The following is a 19,920-nucleotide window of genomic DNA, read 5'->3' as shown; positions in this document are numbered from 1 at the left end:
AAGAACCGTCACTTCGTCAGTGGCCCTAAGCTTCAAACTATGATGCTCTAGGTAACCCTCTAGAGTCAGTTTTGGGCATTCAGTTTGCACTCGTAACATGCATACTGTCTCTTTTCAGAATAAACTTTCAACATAGGTTTACTAAGTTTACTTATGCAACAAAAGTACTTGGTTAGTTTTAGGAAAAGATCGTGGTTGGGGTTAAAATAAGTAGCGTTTTGATAAGTTGCGTAACAAAACTACAATAAAATAAGTCAAAGTTGACTTGGTTTCACTTTGGATGCGAACAGCGGTGTCCTGGGTGAAAGTCCTGTGTTTAAGACTGCAGATGCTAGTATTTTTCGCCATCTATTAATATCATCAAAGTGCCTCCATTTTCTAGCCAAAACACTTTTAAATGTTCCATTTGTCGTAGACTTTTAAGGTGGAAATGCGTACATTCACTACTCACACTATTAGTGGTGTATGTCAGCAGCATCTCCACCCTGGTATCTATGTTGTGTTCCACAGCTAGTCCCACAGGACCTTCTGGTGTCCCAGGTGTGTCATTTAGCAGGTGAGCAGGGCTTTCAGAGGCTTTACCCTTAACCTCCCCTTCCTCCTCTGGCTCTCCTGCTGTCTCCTCGTCCCATGGGTGAGAAACGAGCCAGGCATGGTGGCTGCTTTAACGCATCAACCCACACTTTGGTTGCATCCAGTTTTAAACCATTCCAGCTGTAATGTAACACCGCTGGGAGAGGTGCGGTGTTCCGTATTCTGACCTGACCCATTCTGGGAGAAGGAGCATGCCAAGGTTAACTGGGTGGTAGCGGTCAGTGGCTATGTGCCTTCACATGGTATACAGAGAATAAGGGGCATTTAACTCGACTCTTTTTCTGCGTTAATTAGGGTGATGCAGTCACGATAGAAACGTTGTATAGATTACATTCTTCAGCTGCACACATTTGCATAGCAAGAAGGAAATGTAGATTTTTTTTGTGAATCTACATTAACTCCTGAAATCTTAGAGGTTCATGTGATGCGTGAAGACATATGCAGCATTTAAACGGAAATGTTTTAGTTCAACGATCGCCAGAAAGAAGAACGTTGTCAGTATTGCTGTCTATGTTAACCATCCATCGTGACAATGGAATGCATTTCCTTCCTCATTTAATATTTGAGTCTGGATGAAAAAATGGTGGAAGAGATTTTAACTGTAGTTTTTAATATTTGTCAACGGTAGTATGCTAGCTAATGTTAGCTTCAAGGGCTAAAATGTTTAGATTTGCTTTGAAACAGCGTTAGCTGCTCCGGCTTGTCTCTGTCTTTGCCTGTCCCGCTCGCTTACTGACATAATCATCCAGTTTTTAACAGACATGTTTGCCCCTATGAGTCTGAGAGGGGTTTAAGACTGGATCTGTAAACCCCTCACACAACCAGATAATATGGGCCGAACATCTGGACCAATCAAGGCCCCAGACCGATATTTCTTCTCCGATTGTTGGGAAAGGTCAGGCAGCAACCTCCTGCTCTGGCGAGTGAAGCCAATGCGGAAGTTTCTTACATTCTCTCTGCTGACCAGCGGGGGGCGGCTTCTGTGGTTGCAAAAAGAAGTCAAATTGTATAGAAGTCTATGAGAAACTGACTCTACTTCTCTCTTGATTTATTACCTCAGTAAACATTGTAAACATGAGTTTATGGTCTCAATCTCTAGTTTGAAGTCTTCTTCAATACAACATGATGTTCATTTAGTAAGTTATGGTCCATTTAGAGTCAAACAGACCATAAAGCAGGGGATGCTCTAGGGCGGGCTTACTGTGATTGACAGGTCGCTGCTGCTACAGAGACCTATCCGGCATCTCTACGTCTCTATTCTGCATTCCAAATATGGTCACTTCATTGGCTGCAAAAAAACATGGCGACCGCCGTATTCCAAGATGGCGATGGTGAAATCTCCGAACTCAAGGCTTCATAGCGGCAGTCCAAAAACAATGTCAACAACCGTGATGTCATGATGACCAGGTCTGCTTCTTACATACAGTCTATGGGAGGGGTGAATAAGGGATGAATTGCCCCAAAAGTCCTGTCGTGTAAACCCGACTTTATTTGCATCATCTACTCCTGTCTTATGACTGACTGCAAACCATGTTTCGATCTCTTTTGTGGAGCAGTGTATATTATAGTAGTGTACAGAGCAGGATTTTATGAAGGTGGATGGTGTTGTACAGGAAACATGCCTCCCAATAAACAATGACGTTATTAAGCCCAAAGGATGTCCCCCTTCCTAGATTGGAAATAATCTTGCCAGTGCTTGTAATCCATGCAACAATTTACGTTCCCTTCGGAAGCAAATAAACATTTTCACAGACGAGAGAAGAACCGGTCAGTAGAGACTTTGCCACATACTGTTTTGTTCAGCACACTGTTCCAGTATGTTAGCCTATCCTTCAGGAATTGTAGAGCCAGACGAGCCCACGTTCTTGATAATGCTGATGTGTTACAAGGCATGTTTGTTTCTTCCATTCCTTGATCTGCTCCTGGGGGACAAGGAGATATATAGGCCACGAACGCTGAAGCGGTTCGTTCAGCCTATCGGCACAAAGCCTGCGGTGGTGGTGGCGCCAATGCACAGCGAAACGAAGTGGCCCAATTGAGCACTAATCCTTCAATGTAACACAGATCCCAGCACACGCCACTTAAAAGTGTGATAAACTGCAATAATTCATCTTTACGTAGCCTCCACGTTCTTTTTAAGGCAAGCCTCATTACACGGTATGAGCTGTGCAGTGGGATCCATCGATAATGAAATCTTTGTATTTACTACTGGAGCTTATGAATATACAGTATCTCTCCCTCTGGACTTCATTGATGTGATGCTGATGAGAGAAATGAGATGGAGAGAATGATAGAGGGAGGGGCGCTAGAAGCAAAGCTGATTTCCAAAGGCCTCTCGCTGGAGCAGCAAAAGTTAATTGGATTCTGTCAACATGATATTGTCAGACAATGTTTAAAACTCTCAGTGTCAGGATCCCTGTCAGACCAGACACCTCCCATGGCCACACAGCTCCAGTCCCGGCCGCCGCCGTCTCCGAACCGCAGCCTGCTCCAGTCCCGGCCGCCGCCGTCTCCGACCCGCAGCGACCTCCAGTCCCGGCCGCCGCCGCCGTCTCCGAACCGCAGCGACCTCCAGTCCCGGCCGCCGCCGCCGTCTCCGAACCGCAGCGACCTCCAGTCCCGGCCGCCACCGCCGTCTCGGAACAGCAGCGACCTCCAGTCCCTGCCGCCGCTGCCGTCTCGGAGCAGCAGCGACCTCCAGTGCCTGCCGCCGCTGCCGTCTCGGAGCAGCAGCGACCTCCAGTGCCTGCCTCCGCCTTCGGGTTGCAGCGACCTCCAGTTCCTGCCGCCGCTGGACCAGCATCCTATTCCCCGGAGCCCCGACTCAGAGAGTCTGAGTCCAGCCCGCCGGAGCACCCGTGTCCGGAGCCCTTCTGCCCGCCCGGCCGTCCGCTGGAGCACCCGTGTCCGGAGCCCTTCTGCCCGCCCGGCCGTCCGCCGGAGCACCTGTGGCCGAAGCTCTTCTGCGGCCCCGTGGCTGGTCAGATCCAGTCACCCATCCTCCGGACCCCCTCCGCCCACCCTTGTTTGTTCTTCTGGACGGTGTAGCTACGTCTGGAATCCGTTCCTTGAGGGGGGGGTACTGTCAGGATCCCTGTCAGACCAGACACCTCCCATGGCCACACAGCTGCAGCCACTCCAGCCGATTACCTCCTGCAGGCTGACACACCAGACTCAGGTCCCACTAACGCTTTCCCTGGCACTATATAAACTCTGGTCCTGCAGTCTGGGGTTGTCAGGTCGTACCGTCTTTCACCCGCTTCAACCCCATTGCATCTTCTGCCTCGAGCGCCTGCCTCCGGTGTCCGTCGGTCCGGGAATCCCCCGTGCCCTCCGTGGTGTTAACGGACTACACACCGCCGCTCTGCCCTCCGTGGTGTTAACGGACTACACACCGCCGCTCTGCCCGCCGTTGTGTTAACGGACTACACACCGCCGCTCTGCCCTCCGTTGTGTTAGCAGACTACACACGCCGTCAAGCTGCCAGCTCTCCGGTGTCGAGCCACGGGACATCACGCCGTCAAGTTGCCAGCCCTCCGGTGTCGAGCCACGGGACTCACACCGTCGATCTGCCTACTCTCTGGTGTCGGACCACGGGCTCCACACCTTCACACACCTTCTTTATTCAGGCTAAATAAAACCTGTTTATTCCAACTTCTGTCTCCTGTGGTCTTGCTATTGGGTCCTAACCGTGAACTCCCGTGACACTCGGATCACCACTTGTACGTCATTGTTCCACTTTCTTCTTCGATGAAAATAATGGTTTGATCTTGTCATAAACGGTGCACGGCTACTTTCAGGACTCGATAATGCCCTCTAATACTGTTTTGTGCAAGAGCACAAATTGTTGTTCCTGGATTTCTTCCGGAATAGTTGAAAGAAATAGACTAATATGGAAACAAATAGCTTACCCAACTTTAGACAAACATGCCCCCTCTCTTTGTTCAGTAATACCATGAGCAGGCATGCTTACAGATTCTGGGACACGATGCATCCTATCAGACAAAAAAAAGAGAAAGATTTGGATTTTACACATTATATAAAGCAAAACCGCTTAAACCTGTTTTTGTTTTTAAGCACAGTAGGCTACACGGCAGACTGTGTTACATAACTGGCGGAAGCACACACTCATCCATCAGGAGGAAGTAAAGAGGTGTTTTGTCCCTGGGATTTGTGTCAACAGGAAGAAAACAAAGTTCTCACGGTCGCTGGCTTAGTGCTGCGTGTTGCAGCGAGGCTCAGACTCTCCCGGTGTTCCTCTCTCCCTCGTCTGGAAGCTGCTTTTGGTTTTGCATTGAGCCCTGCCGGATGGTGCAGCAGTGGTGCAGCAGTGCAGGTCTGTGCTCTCAGATGAACTGACCTCGTTGCACTGCGCTGATTAAGATTGGCTGTGTACAGTATTGACTCCTCACTAGCTCACTTACACTCACTCACTCACTAACCAGTGCTCCTGAGACTGTGAATGAGAAGTGCACGTATCATGGTGATGTTGCTCATGGGTTTGCAGACTGCTTTTATTTGGTGACATTTTCCCGATGAAACTTTTATTCCATAATGTCACTTTTCATGGTTCTTTCAGCCCATCAATTAAAAAGTATATTTTTTCAATATGAAATAAAAATGAACTTGTGAAAATAATAAACTAAAATAGAACTACACACATAATATTTAATTGAGTTTCATTCATTCTTGTGCTTGTTGTATAACTATTTATTTATTTAAAATTGAATACTTTTGGGCTACATTTATGTATCTATTTTTACTGCATTGGAAATTCCCCGAACTATACTCCATTGAAATAGTCTATCAAATCATATTCTGGCAATAAAAGTTTCACTATTCCATTTATACCAGCATTGAATCAATTGACCATGTGTAATGTGAAAGTTGTCACTAGAGGTGACAAAGCACCAGAGAATTATCATCCGAGTGGATCTTTATGGAGCTTCTTTGGCCTCTTTTAGCAAATAGTTTTCTCTATTGTTTTACAGTGTATTTACTAATCAGTTGACTCTTATGCTAAACAGACAGATGTTGTTTTTTATCTCAGAAGTTGGTGGAGACCCTAAACAAAGCTAAAAGAGAGTGAATAATGGATTTAAATCCATGAGGGTGACAGAAACACAACTCTACATTAATGTCAATTATCTGTGGCTGCTAATTGTGTAAACAGACCATTTTCTGCTAACATGCTAGCCCAAAAGAATATTTCATAATTATAAGTCTGGGCTATGGCTTTCTTTTGCCAAGGTTTTTTTTAAAAGGTATTACATTTGAAGTTCAGAGCATATCTATTGCCTCCACACAGCTCTCAACATGGTGGCTGCTGAGCAGTCGGCTAGCAAACAACGGCAACGGTGCTTTGAATGCCATATAGAGGACCTTTCACTCATTACAACTACATATAATAGTTATTAAATTGCTTTTTCATGTACTAAAATTAAAATTGTACTTAAGCAGGTAGAACTTACAAAATGGCATACAGCCATGGCTTGTGTATTATGTATTGAAACTAGACCCGAACACTTTCCTCGTATAAGTCTAAGAAAGCGTGGTAACCGCTTTGGACAGCTCCACTGAACTGAAATGATAATTTGGTAAAGTGAATTGAAGTTACTGTTACAAGGAGCCACTAAAAGTTGTGTTCATGCAATTTTCAGTAAGTAATGAATACTTTCTTTTAAGTCAATTACACGATAGTAACAGTATATCTGCTTTACTTAACACTAAACTTGAGCTCATTGTAATTTTAAGAACTAATAAAAAGCAGACAAAATGTGTCTGTAATGACTTTGACTGTGTGTGTGTGTGTGTGTGTGTGTGTGTGTGTGTGTGTGTGTGTGTATATTTACCAGCATAAGAGCCATTATTAAGCTCAATTAGTCCTTGAAACCACTTTGCCAGCCCTCTGACAGTTTAGAAGTTTTGGGAGCCCGAGTGTTTAGAGGTTGGCTTTATGTAAGCAGAGAACCTGCACTCCAGTGATAACAGGAAGCTTATATGGCAGGCTGTGGGAAATCTCCATCCAGGACTTAACCTCCATGGATGAGAGATTATTACTGGCAGCTCTGGGTCGCAAAAAAGCACAACCCATTTGTCCTTGGGGCAAGTTCACCCATATGGAATGCTGCTGTTGGAGCTACAGTTGACTCAGGGCCTTCCCATCACAAGCTGCATCAAATTGCAATGAGTTCAAGGGTTTACGATAGATGCTTGGTTGTTAGATCATGTTTAATATTGGTGACATTAAATAATAATCAAACACACGTTCATATTATTAACGAGCATACATTTGGATGTTGAGCACTACTTATAGTTTGCATATTTTAAAGTGACCCCATGTTGCTATCAACAAAATGTAAGATATTAACGATCAAATTTGGAAAAAGCTTCATCCTCACTGTTAAAAATGATGATGCAAAAGCACACACTGTGTGCCCTTTCTGTCCCGGCCTGCTCCCGTTGGTGTGTCTCTTGATGGTCCCTGATTACTGCAGTGATGTAAACGTGGCTGTAATTTGAATGCGCTGTAAATTAATGAGCTGTTAATTAAAGTTTAGCTGTTGTGGATAACAGTTCAGAAAGTTCATTTCTGGAGATTCGTTATGTTTCATTTCATGCCACTCTAGTACCGCTTCATCCCTTTGTACTGTAGACATGAATAACTGTCAAAAGTAAAAGGGAAGGAAAGTTTGCGATCTTGCAAAAGCTTCCATTAAAATGAACTCCTAGATTTCTCAAAACTGTACTTAAAACTAAAACTAATGAAGCAACTAGTTCTACAATCCCATGGAAAGACCCAAACCGACCAACACTTTCTCACTTTCAACTCCTTAAATACGGCATCTCGGTCAGTGGTCCCACGCTTCACACTATGTCCCTCTAGGTAACCCTCTAGCGTCAGTTTTGCACATGTCAATTTCCTCTTGTTATATGCACACACTGTCTTTTCAAAATAAACTGCCGCTTTCACAGGAAGCTACTTGGTTAGTCTTGGAAAACATTGTGGTTTGGGTTAAAATAAGTATATTTGTTACATAGTTAAGTCGGCTACATTCCATATACAGCGACGTAGCAACGTTATGTGACGTAACATTGTTCAGTAGTCTACGTTATGTATTCGGAAATTGCTGAGCATTTTGCAATGAAACTATTTGTGTGTGTGACCTGTTTTTAAGGATTCACTGTATACTACATTCATATTGCAGCTAAATATGGTTGCAACCACTTTTTGGGGTGTTAAATCTGGTTTGTAAGTTCATAAAGTGTTTGATTATGAAAGTAGCCAAAGAAAACTACAATGTATTCATGAGAATATGGTGCTGATTATGACTTTAAAGGAGTTCAGTAGGTAGCACTTCTTTCATGGGACATTTCCACAATATATACTCTTTTTAATCCAACACAATATGATGTGGTAGTAAAAAACAAGAGGAGGACTGCCTGTAGTACCCTCATCAATCACACAGTTAAACTAACTGTGGCCTCTCGGAGGGGTTGGCCAAAGTGCCGGGGCCTGTTGGCGAGAGTGTGTGATCGCGCTAAACCGAGTACTTCTCTCCAAAATCATCATCCCGAGAAGGCCGAATGCTCTTTGTTATTCCTCACACACACTACTGTCTTGTTCTTTTTATCTCTGGCTGATCGGAGCGATCTCTTCAATGGTCGTTCTTTATATCAGCCTTCACCAACCCTCATAAAGTTAACTCTCCCTCGGCTGTCCACCTTGAAGGTTTATGAGTTTGTGAAGACTGAATTAAACACTCTTTCATTGCCAGATGACAAGCGGCGAAGTCCCAGACAGATGTGAGCATCTGGTGTTCGGATTTGCACCGGCGCTGCTGCCGGCAGAGCTCTTCAGAGAATTGCAGAACATTCTCTGTCTCCTTGTGTGACTGTTGTGCTGCTATTAGAAGAGAAAAACTTTTGAAAAAGAAAATTAATTCAAGGAGAATGATTTTTTCCCCCCAGGAAATAACAGAGCACTTCACTGTGTAAATAGGAATGTTGGGAAAGACACTTTGCAAGGAGGCTAAAGTCGTCCCGAGGCAGCGCATTATGTAGTGTACCAGTGCATCAGTCCTCACCGAGGGGATCGCTCAATGACAAGGGGCTTCCTCTGCCATGACTCAGCCAGCTGCAGCACTTATGCACCAAGAGAAGATATATAAATTAGGTGGTTTATTTATGGCCTCCTTGCCTCTGATTTGTTTGTGTTCCAACATCTGTCCCAAACACAGTTGACTCTCCTTGGCAGAAAATCCCAGCAGTGGTCTGGTTTGTTTGAATGCTTGAATTGAACCTTAAGAACCTTCAGACAACGTTGTCCTGTCGATAAGTGAAGCAGATCAGAAAACGGTTATATACATTGTTTTGGATGATTTTACATCAGCTCACGCTGCTCGTAGACATATAGACATATAGAATATTGTTCTTTGCTGAGATGATACTCAGTGGTTCGAAGTGAGGCAACTTTATTGTGGCAAAAATCACAATTATTTTGGTCAATATTGAGATTTTATTTAGCAGGATTACTCATTGGCTTTTGGAAAAGAATATGTTGAATGTGTCAATCTGGAGCACCTAGAGAGCAACATTAAGAGGCTATGAAAAACTGGGTCATCTAGTAAACAATTTAATCATAAACAGATGAATAGATAACAACACAGACTATATAAGAAGTGGACGTAGTCATCGGGACGTCACCCATTGGTTTGTGGACTGCCGTTATGAAGCCTTGAGTTCGGCGATTTCGTCGTTGCTATCTTGTATTACGGCCATCGCCATGTTGTTATTTTTTCATAACCAATGAACGGAAGTTACCATATTTGGAATGAGGAGGAGTGACGTAGTGATGCTCTGGTAATGGTAGCAACCTGTCAATCACAGTAAGCCCGCCCTAAAGCATACTCTGCTTTATGGTCTGTTTGACTCTAAATGGACCATAAGTTACTAAATGAACATCATGCTGTATTGAAGAAGACTTGAAACTAGAGATTTAGACCATAAACTCATGTTTACAATGTTTACTGAGGTAATAAATCAAGTGAGAAGTAGAGTCATTTTCTCATAGACTTCTATACAATCAGACTTCTTTTTGCAACCGGAGTACCCGCCCCCTGCTGGTCAGTAGAGAGAATGCAAGTTTTAAGACATGCATTGGCTTCACTCTTCAGAACCAGAGGTTGCTGCCCGGATATAAATGGTGATGACACAGAAAAAAAGTCACACCCACAAAACATGAGAAATGAAACAGGGTTTGTACATTGTATTTGAACCTTTTTTAATGTCTGAAAACTTTCTTTTAGATTTTAGAACAGTTTATCGGGCATTATGTTACCGTGAAAACAGGACTTTACGAAGCTGCAAACAGTCACTTCACCTGGCTGATGTAGGTTAAGAAATTGTATCTGGTGTTGGTGTGCATTTATTGAACTTTGGACGGAGCTAGGCTAGCTGTTTTCCCGGTGCTTCCAGTTTTTATGCTAAGCTAGGCTAACATGTCCTGATTGCAGCTCTGTATTTTAAGCGTGCACTGCACGCAATGAGCCATAGCATGTAAAGCTACTGCATGTACTGCATGCTCGACTCAGTCTGCAGAGCCCTGAAGCTCCACCCCCACTGCTGCACAGAACGCAGTTTGCCTGTGTATTCAAAGTTTATTAATGTCCAAATTGCACCAAATTTGACACCACATGTCCTTGGGTCCCCATCTATACTGTGTGACGTAGATCAGATGAACGGTTCTCGAGACATATGAAGGACACACACACACAGGCAGAGACTCCTTGCTTTCTAGTTTGATCTCCTTGTGTCTCTATTGGAGAGAACACATACGGCGTTTATCAGATGATTAAAGATGAACTCTGTATACACAGGTCTGCAGGGTATATATAGCACTTATCTCAGAGATCATCGCTTTTTTTCCCCACTTTCTCTTTCCCACCAATCCACTTTTGTCATTTCCGATCTGATACCTGGATTTGGATATCTGCTGGTACCGTCAAAATTCCGGTATATCATTGCTCTATTATTGCACAAAGTTTTCATTGCGTTGCAAATTTGCATTGAATTCAAATGTATGCCAAAACAATTTATTTGAATTGTAGGTTGAGTAGACTTCCCATCCAAACAGGAATAGGAGAGCAAATTGCTATGGCAACTCCTTTAACGTTTTAGAAAAACCTGAGATCAAGTGCCCCGCAGTAATCAGCTGCTAGAAGATTTCTATACATGAGCTCAAAAGACTTAAGAGAATTTTCAAAGAGGGGTGCAATGGCAAATTCACAACTCCTTCATATGGTTTTCAAAGTGAATATTTGAAATAAATGTGCAAGAAGTGTGTCGAGAAATAAACATCTACCCTATCTGATAAGTTCAAACCAACAATGGTGTCACTGCTTCTCAAACCTGCCTTGATACAAAAGTGTGACCAGATGTTGTCACACACACAAATTCCTTTTGATGAAGAAATAAAAGGCGAGGCCAGAGGTCTGTTAGAAATCAGCTGGAGTCGTGGAATGTAAATGACAAGCTAGATTATTAATACCTAAATGTTGAATGGTTTATTGAGAGCGCCGTCACGGACTGTGGCAGAACAAAAGGCAGGTTGTGTCAGTTTACACACACACACACTAGAGTTGAGCGTTTGAATCAATCTTCTTTGAGAGCACCACGAATGACTCTCGCCGCATGTTTATTGAGCCGGAAGACCATTTGTGTGATAAAACAAACGGCAGGTTTCATCCAGGTTCTCACCAAAGGCACTAAATCAAAATTGTACAAAAGGGGTCCGATTAGGTCCACAAACAAACGTCAATACAGACGTCACTTACGGCAGGAAAACAAATTGTCTCTGGCTCTCACTGTTCATAGAAGTTAATGAAAGTTTTGCAGTTTGAATAATGAAAACCGCTGGGCATTAGTAAGCTTTTAAACATTTTCGTGACAATTGTAAGTGAAAAATAATTGGCTTATGCTTTTAGAGACCCCCCGGAAATTCAGCTATTGAGGCTTTACTGGGGGTTTGAAGTGTCAATCAAGGGGTTCTTTTGCAGCCGGAGACACATTCTCCACCATTATTACATATTTACATAGATCAGTCCGAACCTCAGTCCGATAGCATGTGGGAACCCAATGTAAGTATTTGATCGGGTCGGTCCCATCTCTAATATGTACCGAAATATCTGCACATTGGAGCTTTTACCAGTTTGTTTCTGCGTTACGTGCGTTGCTGTTATCTACCAGTTACACTATGATCCCAGGTGTTGTTTGCAATTCCTGTACTGGAACTTCAGAGATGTTAAGCGGGAAGGTCATTATGCTAAGAAGTTAGATAACAGAAGATCATTTCTCTTCTGCTTCCTCTTGTCTCGTGCTTCCTTCCTGTTCGTATCTGTTCTCCACAGCCTCCGTCTCACATTACACTCAGCCCGGTACATTCTGATCATGTCTCATCTCCTGCATCTCTCTCCCGCTCCTCCTCTTCCCCCTCCCCCCTCTACCTTGCACTGAGCCCTGAGTGCTGATTCAGCCCGTTGTGATGATGCATATATGAGAGTTCCCGGCCTTGATTTGAAGGCATTAGAATGCTGTGGGCGGTGGACAAAAGTAATCTCTCTTTCTCGCTCTGCCAAATGTGGCGCTCAACTCAGTGGGAGTCGGTGTGCCGACAGGCCCCATCACCGTGTACAGCACGCCGCCAGTCACGCTGCGACAGGAAGACGCCATCGTCCATGCATCCCTTGCTGTCTGATTGTGAATGGAAATGCACTGCTGTGTTTTTTGTCTTGAACTTGATGAGATGTGCGTTATGAACCACTTCAATGTGCCTCTGTCTTTTTGTGTTGCAGGCGACACGCCTCATTGCCCATAGAAGTCTCAGAGGTCCCTCTAAACCTTATTGCCCCACCGTGTAGAAGAAGTTACCCCTCTCGCAAATGGAAGTCTGCATCTTTCGGGTAAATCAAAGTTGTTGTTTTTTAAATTTAAATCACCTTTTCTACAGCAAGATCACAACTTTCTAAGTCCATCCACAGTCTCACAGGCCGTGGTTACACTTTGTCATGCCATCATGCCAGGACGCACCAACTATCAAGCCTTTACTCTCCGAGATCGGATTTCGCACGCATTGGGTCTCAATCAGCCAGACCCCATGCCGAGGTGGCCTTGCTCGCGTTGAGTTTGGATTTTAGTGAGTTGTTGACAACATGAGGACACAACCCGGACAAACTGGGGCTGTCTGAGTCCTGTTACCCGGTAACCGTCCGGAAAACTCAACATTTCCTGATTGTGTTCCTTCAAAAACTTTGTTAGCAGCTATTCTTCAATGAAACAAGTCTACTAATTCTGTATTGAGTAAAAGTAAGCAGCAAAGATAACAGGGGCTTTTATTGTGAAGAATTTTAAGGAACATGTGTTCATCACTGAATTAGCGGAGCTTTGTTAGCGGCTACTCTTCAATAAAAACAAGTCCACTAATCCTCCAGGGAGAACGAGTAAGCAGCAAAAATAACGCTGGCTTTTATTGTGTAGAATTTATAGGAACATGTATTTATCACTGTATTAGTGTAGCTTTGATATCAGCTCCTCTTCAATACAACAAGTCTACTAATTGTGCAGGGAGGATGAACAAGCAGCAAATATATTGCATGCTTTTATTGTGAAGAGTTTATGGCTAATTAAACGTTTATCCACCGTTTTTTAGCCGCTCCTTTGACCATGAAATATATACAACCCCTATGCGATCAGGCAGGTCGCCTTGAAGAGTAACGTGTGGTCACGTGCTGAGTTCCGATCTGGCGCATCCGATCACAAAAGTCTCATCCCAACAGCTTCTGTCCTGATGCTAGTTTACAGTCTCACTCTGTTTATCATCACATGTCTGACTCTGACATTCCCCTCGCTGCTGTTGAGGCTTTCTGTTGTTTGTCTGCCTTTTCCTCGTGAATACTTCCACCTCCTGCTGCGCGCAAGCTGGTAGGTGGCCTCCTCAGTCCTCCAAAATCCACTCAGACAGAAGATGAAGAACACTCATCACAACCACAGACATGAAGAAGAGGGGCAGAAGGGGGAAGGGACTACTTTTTTGCGATAGAGCTGGCAGAGCAGACCCCTGCGATGACACATCTCATCTTTCAGTTTTACTTCCCCGATTGGCGAAAGAGTCGCAACATATCTCGGGACAAATGAGCGACTAGCCGGTGCTGCACTGCTACAGCCGGGTGTGGATCATTGCGAGCGGGATGTTTGCATGCAGCATCTCGCAGCACACACACACACAGCACAATAATGCCCCGCCTGGCTGTCCGTGTCCTTTTTCCTCAGCGTTCATTACAGCTGCTCAGCGAGGCCCTGAGAGCTCCACGGCAAATATGGAGAGATGGTGGGAAGAGATGAAAACCCTGAGAGCGTTGAGCAGTGGGACACGGGCTTCAAAAGCTTTGTGTCAATTTCAAAGGGAGGGTTTTATTCTTGACGCCACGCGCGCTGTATCTGTCGAGCATCCAGCACTGAGCAATTCTAAAGGCGCAGGGCGAGAAAAAGATGTCACTCTGTAGGCTTTTTGCCAGGGGAGGAAGGAGATGGTGAAAGTCCTAATGAGCCGTGTTTGTTCTCCATGTTTATTGGTTCTAATTAGCCGTGGAAGACAGTACAAAGAATGAGCGCTGAACACTTTATGATTACAGTGAGGTCTTGAGCTGTCCCACTCTGTTAGGAAGTATTTTGCAGAGGAAACTTGAGGAGCGAGTGCACATCAATTACAAATGCCCGTGGGAGAGTTGCGTCCCGAATGACGTTTGGGGTCACGCCGGAACTTACAATAGGAGGTAGGTGTGGAGATTGGATAATGAACGCAATTATGTTACATCCCCGAGAGGCGCAGAGGAAGTGACACGCTGCCGCTGGTGAAATCACACTGCGAAACATCACGCTGCTGCAAGGCCCGGACAGCTTTTCAGACAGATCATTGGGCTTTTATATTTAGAGAATATGAGATTAAATGTGTCAGCAGTGGGGGAAAAAAGGTAAAAGATAAGAACACCCTTTCTCTTTTCTGGTCTTGTACGTGTAGATTCCTGGTGATCCTGATCTTTACGAAACATTCTTACATGGTTCAGTTCATTTTTATCAAAGGAATTCTTGTTAGAGGATTCATGGAGAGTCAAACTGTGAGATCACACAAAGCATTGGTTTCATTTTACCAAAGCACCTGAGTGGAAGGTGCTTGAATTAAAGACGCATTCCAATCACAATATGTTTGTTTTTCATTGTGGTCTCCTTTTGATATGGTGTTTTTTGAATTGTTTTTTTAAAGAAAGCTCAGTGAGGGTAACTGCAGGCTTTCAAAGCCTCCCAACATCTGCTGTCAGTGTGGTTATCGTCGGCCTTTGTATTTGCCGATACGTTCTCTCCCCAGTGGTGTGATGTCCAGTTTGTGCTCCATTAGTAGGTGTGGATTAGAAAGCAGGCAGCGATCTGTGTAAAAGGCTTTTCTGTAAACTGTAAACTGATGTTACCATCTCCCTCTCATCAGAGTCTCATCCACGTACACCCTGTCTACAAAGGTGGACCCCACAATGAGTCCGGGGTGCCGTCACTTTCGCACCTTGTACTTGGAATGTCAAGCCTTCAAGAACAGATCCAACAAAGAGCACACCTGGTTGGGGTTAAGTTTCATTCTGTTTGGTCCTGATGAGCTCTCTTACTGTCTGCACTGCCGATGCCACCGGCACTTATGCTGTCATCAGCCTCTATTTTCATGCGTTAAAACTTGCAGACAAAGTCCCCAAAGATTTGTATTTGATGTGTAGCATTAAAACACAGCATTGCAATGATAGTGTTCAGAAATTTGTAGATGGTGTACAGCCGATATCCGGAATGTGTTTTTAGCGTAGCCTTCCGAGACATTGACTTGATTCGCTGACATTGATGGTTGTCAATTACCTCTTTGTCTCTTTGGCATTCTGTGGTGGTGGGGTTCTCATGGGTTTTTTCGGCTCCAGGCGAAAGTGTGCTTGAAAAAAACTAGTTAATACAAAGGTTCATCTGAGGCAAAAGTGTTTATACCCAATCTGAATGACAACACTCGAAGGTGGGTCAAAAAGCCTTCCATTATAGAGGACGGTGAGATGCAATGAAACGTATTAGCGTGGATAACAACACACACTATTGGATAGTCTCTCCACAAATGCCTTCATGGGGTTCCACCAAAGCGTAATTTGTTTACATTCAGCATACCTTCAGTAGCTAGCATAGCATAGAAGTGCTAAAGCTAGTTAATGATGTGGTAACATACTCTGCTAATGTTAGCTCCACGAGTTTTTACGTAAAAATGTAACGTTAAAGAGACGTAGGTCCTTCCAACCTCTCCGGGTAATGGCGGTTCCTCAAGATCAAATGCACCGGTGAAGACCTCTACTCAAATACCGATGTAATGTCGAAATCCAAAAGCCAGGACTTATTACCTAAGCTTAAACAGTTCATTGTCCGACAGCTTCTTTAGCCATGTGTTCTTGTTAACCATGTGTATCCGACCATGGTCCTCCCACAAACATCTGTTTTTCTGCCTCTCAGTACTGTTAGGAAAGCGGCTATGCTAATTTGTTCTTTTGTTTCTCCTTGCTCTTGACTTGAGGAGTAAGCCGTGCATGTCTAATGAAGTCTGAACCGCCTCCGTGGTGTTGCCCCAGGTAGTCACAACACCAACCTCTGATGCAGCTGTTTGTCTTTTACAATGAGGACATTGGTGGTGAAATTAAACTGTCTCCTCTGTTCATTCTGCTGTTCTCTTGAGAAGTGAGAGAATTGAATGGGGGATTGGCTGCTCATTGTTTTCCAGTATGCGTGGTTATTGATGCCTTTGTGCATATTGACAATGCATATTGCTGTGTTTCCAATAAATCTGCATCTGTAACCAGGACTAAGATATCCTTTGTAAGGCTGTAAATTGTTAGATGAGGGACCTCCTGATTATTATGCCTCAGATTTAGTTTTGTATGACTTTGCATCTGTTTCAGAATATGTTCAATACATAGACTGAATATAAGAAGTGGATTTAGTCACCCATTGTTTTTTTGGACAGCTGCTTTAATGCCCTGATTTCGGCATTTTGACTGTCGCCATCTTGGTGTTCGGCCGTCGCCATCTTTGTTTCTTGGCCCTCACCATTTTGTCTTTTTGCAACCAGAAGTGACCCGAAAGGGGGTGGAACTTAGTACAACCGAACACTAAATCAGACATTTTTAGGAGACCGAAAAGACTATAATTAACTTTTCTGAACTGAAAAGCACTGTGAAAGAGTAAAAGTTCTAAGACAAAAACTCCTGGACCGGACAAGACTGTGGTATCGACCTTTCAACCATAAGGTAGCCCCGCCCTAAAGCATACTCTGGTATGGTCCATTTGACTCTAAATGGAACATAATTTACTAAATGAACATCATGTTGTATTGAAGAAGACTTGAAACTAGAGATTGAGACCATAAACTCATGTTTACAATGTTTACTGAGGTAATAAATCAAGTGAGAAGTAGAGTCATTTTCACATAGACTTCTTTACAACCAGAGGAGTCGCCCCCTGATGGACATTTGGAAGAACGCAAGTTTTTAAGGAGCATTGGCTTCACGTTTCAGACCCGGAGGTTTTGCCGCCTGGCTCAGTAGGGATCATTTGAATAATTCAAAAGTCTTAAAAGTAAAGTTGAAAAAATAAAACAAGTGCTTAGTCAGTTTCTGACTTTGTCAGGATGAACTAAGAAATGATCAGAAGTTTTTCGTCTTGCCTCTCAGGGCTTTACTGTACGTCTGTTTCGGGACAAAAATCCTGCTATTAGTCCAAAGTTGCTTAATTCAGTCCACGGACTGCCTGATGCAACAAAATATTAAATTGCCCCTGGCTCAAGCTGGCATTATTTTGTGCTGAGATGCTTAGTGAGTGGCTGGTTTACTCAACCCACGATACCCTTGACAAATGGCTGCGCTGCCTTGCCTCTGAAGTGGAATGGGAGTGGCAATATGTGTGTGTGTGTGTGTGTGTGTGTGATCAGGCTGTGTAGGGGCAAAGTTAGCCTCACACCACTCAGTCGAATGTGCCTTCATTTCATTTAGCCACACTTTGATGGCGACTGGCTCACTGATGTATCCGTCCCCTCCCAAATCGTAGCCCTACATCATTAAAGCTGTCGGTGGCTTATGTTTCCATTCTGTACCCGCTCTATCTCTGTCGCACCAACACTTGTCATCCCAGCATCTCAAAAGAAAAAAGAAAAACGAAACTTGTCTTTACCTGCTCTGAGATTTTTATTGCCGTCATTCACAATACCAGAGCGTGACTCAGGATTTAGTTGTCTCTGTGCCCACAGCGCCTGATTACGAAGCCACTGTCTCCTTTCTCCGTCTTGGAAGCAGCTATTGTTTTGTTTGTAATTTAAAAAAAAATCATGTTCAATTTTCTGCGTGGTGCCGGAGCTGAACTAAAAAAAAAAAAAAGTTGCTGATTGTTCCTTGCATCTGTGTGATTGTTTGGGATTGTGACGCAGCATTCTGCACATTCAGCTGGATAGGATTTATAAATAACCACAATGCCTGTCACTGGAGCTGGGGGAATATTTATAGATTTCCGTGAATACTCTGCCCCAGTTGCATTCATTTGAACACAAGCAGAAGTATTCTCCTCCACCGGATTGGGTGGCCTACACTGAGAACAGTAAAATACATGCTTTCTTTCCCAGAGTTATTATCGTTGTGACTCCCTACAGTACTTATAGGTTTTTATAACGCTGTTCTCCTGTCTGAGCAATGTGAAGATGACAAATAGATTTACAGAAGCAGTCCACTGATTCTATATGTCAACGTCAGTTTTGTTTGTTTTTTTAAATCAGGAGGTGTTCTTCTCAACCTGTAAGAACAGTTGTATAATGTTGTCTGTGGATCTGCTGTTGCTTTCATAAAAGTGATAAATTGACTCAAGTGACATCACCAGAATGCTTCTGCTTGTTCTTGGAGACTACTAAATGTTTAAAGGTCTGTGACCGAACGTGGCTTTTCAGTGGTAGTGGTAGAACTCGAGGTGAAAATACTGTTTTTTCGTTTGAGTTTCTCTCCAAAAAATATATTTTACAAGATTAGTTTTGAACAAAGCATGATAATGTTAGAATTTAACTTTGCCCTAATACTCATTTTCACTGAATACAGCCTGAACGCATCATAATGTAAATTTAATGGCATCTTCTGTTAACATTAGCTGTTTAGCTCCGGGCACAAGTTTGCTGCTTACCGGCTGATAACAGCTAATGTAAACTTGCTTTTGTCTGCCGGTTACTACATGAATTTGCTTTTTACAACGTCAATATCATATCGTGAATTTACTCCATCCCAAACACATTATCTATCATCTCTGGGATGACAGGGTGCCAGTCGTTTTGCGCCCTGGCGGTTACTGTAGAAAAGCATGTTCCTTCATATTTTCTGAACTTTGGCTTCGACTTGTTGCCCAAAGTATCGGTTCGCACAACATCCTTAACTATAGTCACTACCAATGAGCTATTCAAGACACCACTGCAAGCAGCAGATGGGCACAGCACTAAAGTAATAGAAAATCAGTATGTGGCGGTCCATGCTGATATCGTGGCAGGCCGCCAACGTATGGGAAGCTTCTTCCAAAAGCATGAAAATTTGATTTTGTGTAAGTTTCATGCCTTTTATTAGGGCCCGAGCAACCGACAACGTCGGGCCAGCGAAGGCCCTATTGAAATTGTACCCGTTTGGGTAAACGTACGCATGGTTGGAGGACTTGCCATGCATGAAAACTCACCAAATTTTGGGGACTTGTCAGGCCTGGTGAAAATAGCCATCTGAAAAAGAATGCATCTTTCTGTGTAAAGAAAGATGCATTCTACAAGTCGGACCGGCGACGCCCCTCGGCCGGTATGTCCGATTGACTTGAAATTTGACACACATGTCCACTTGAGCTAGAGCTACAAAAAAGCCAATCAGACCCCTAAGCTCCGCCTACTTAGATTTTCCGCCATATTGAATTTAGTGTAAAACACATTTCTGCAAACTCCTCCTACATGCTTAGTCCCATTACTACCAAATTTGCTGTGGATCATTACTGGATCTATGTCATCAAAAGTTATCAAAAGCTTTTTGATATCTCTTTGCGTTTACAAGATATGGACCAATACACTTCTTAGGGGCGTGGCAAAATATCAATACATATAACTTCTCAATCATTTTTTCTAAATTACCAGATTTTCAGCATATGTGCACATCGCATCCAGTAACATACCCAGAGAATTTTTTTGCATTCGACCACTAGGGGGCG

The 19,920-nt window shown here is 43.7% G+C and overlaps 1 protein-coding gene across 3 annotated transcripts in view; it reads left to right on the top strand.

The window, feature by feature from the left end:
- The window catches only part of iqsec1b (IQ motif and Sec7 domain ArfGEF 1b), a 209,757-nt gene that overhangs the window by 69,592 nt on the left and 120,245 nt on the right, over positions 1-19,920 (top strand). For 2 of the 3 annotated variants that reach the window (XM_031875356.1, XM_031875355.1), the window contains exon 2: positions 12,447-12,554. The exons of the other annotated variant lie outside the window; for it this stretch is intronic. In XM_031875356.1, the coding sequence (XP_031731216.1) occupies positions 12,447-12,554 (108 nt within the window). The remainder of the gene's footprint in view (positions 1-12,446; positions 12,555-19,920) is intronic. 3 annotated transcript variants of the gene reach the window in all.

The sequence above is a fragment of the Anarrhichthys ocellatus genome, unplaced genomic scaffold, assembly GCF_004355925.1.
Source record: "Anarrhichthys ocellatus isolate YVR2014 unplaced genomic scaffold, GSC_Weel_1.0 scaffold90, whole genome shotgun sequence".
In the NCBI taxonomy this organism is placed as follows: domain Eukaryota; kingdom Metazoa; phylum Chordata; class Actinopteri; order Perciformes; family Anarhichadidae; genus Anarrhichthys; species Anarrhichthys ocellatus.
Note: the sequence above shows the minus strand (reverse complement) of the source record. Positions and strands in the feature narration are given on the sequence as shown.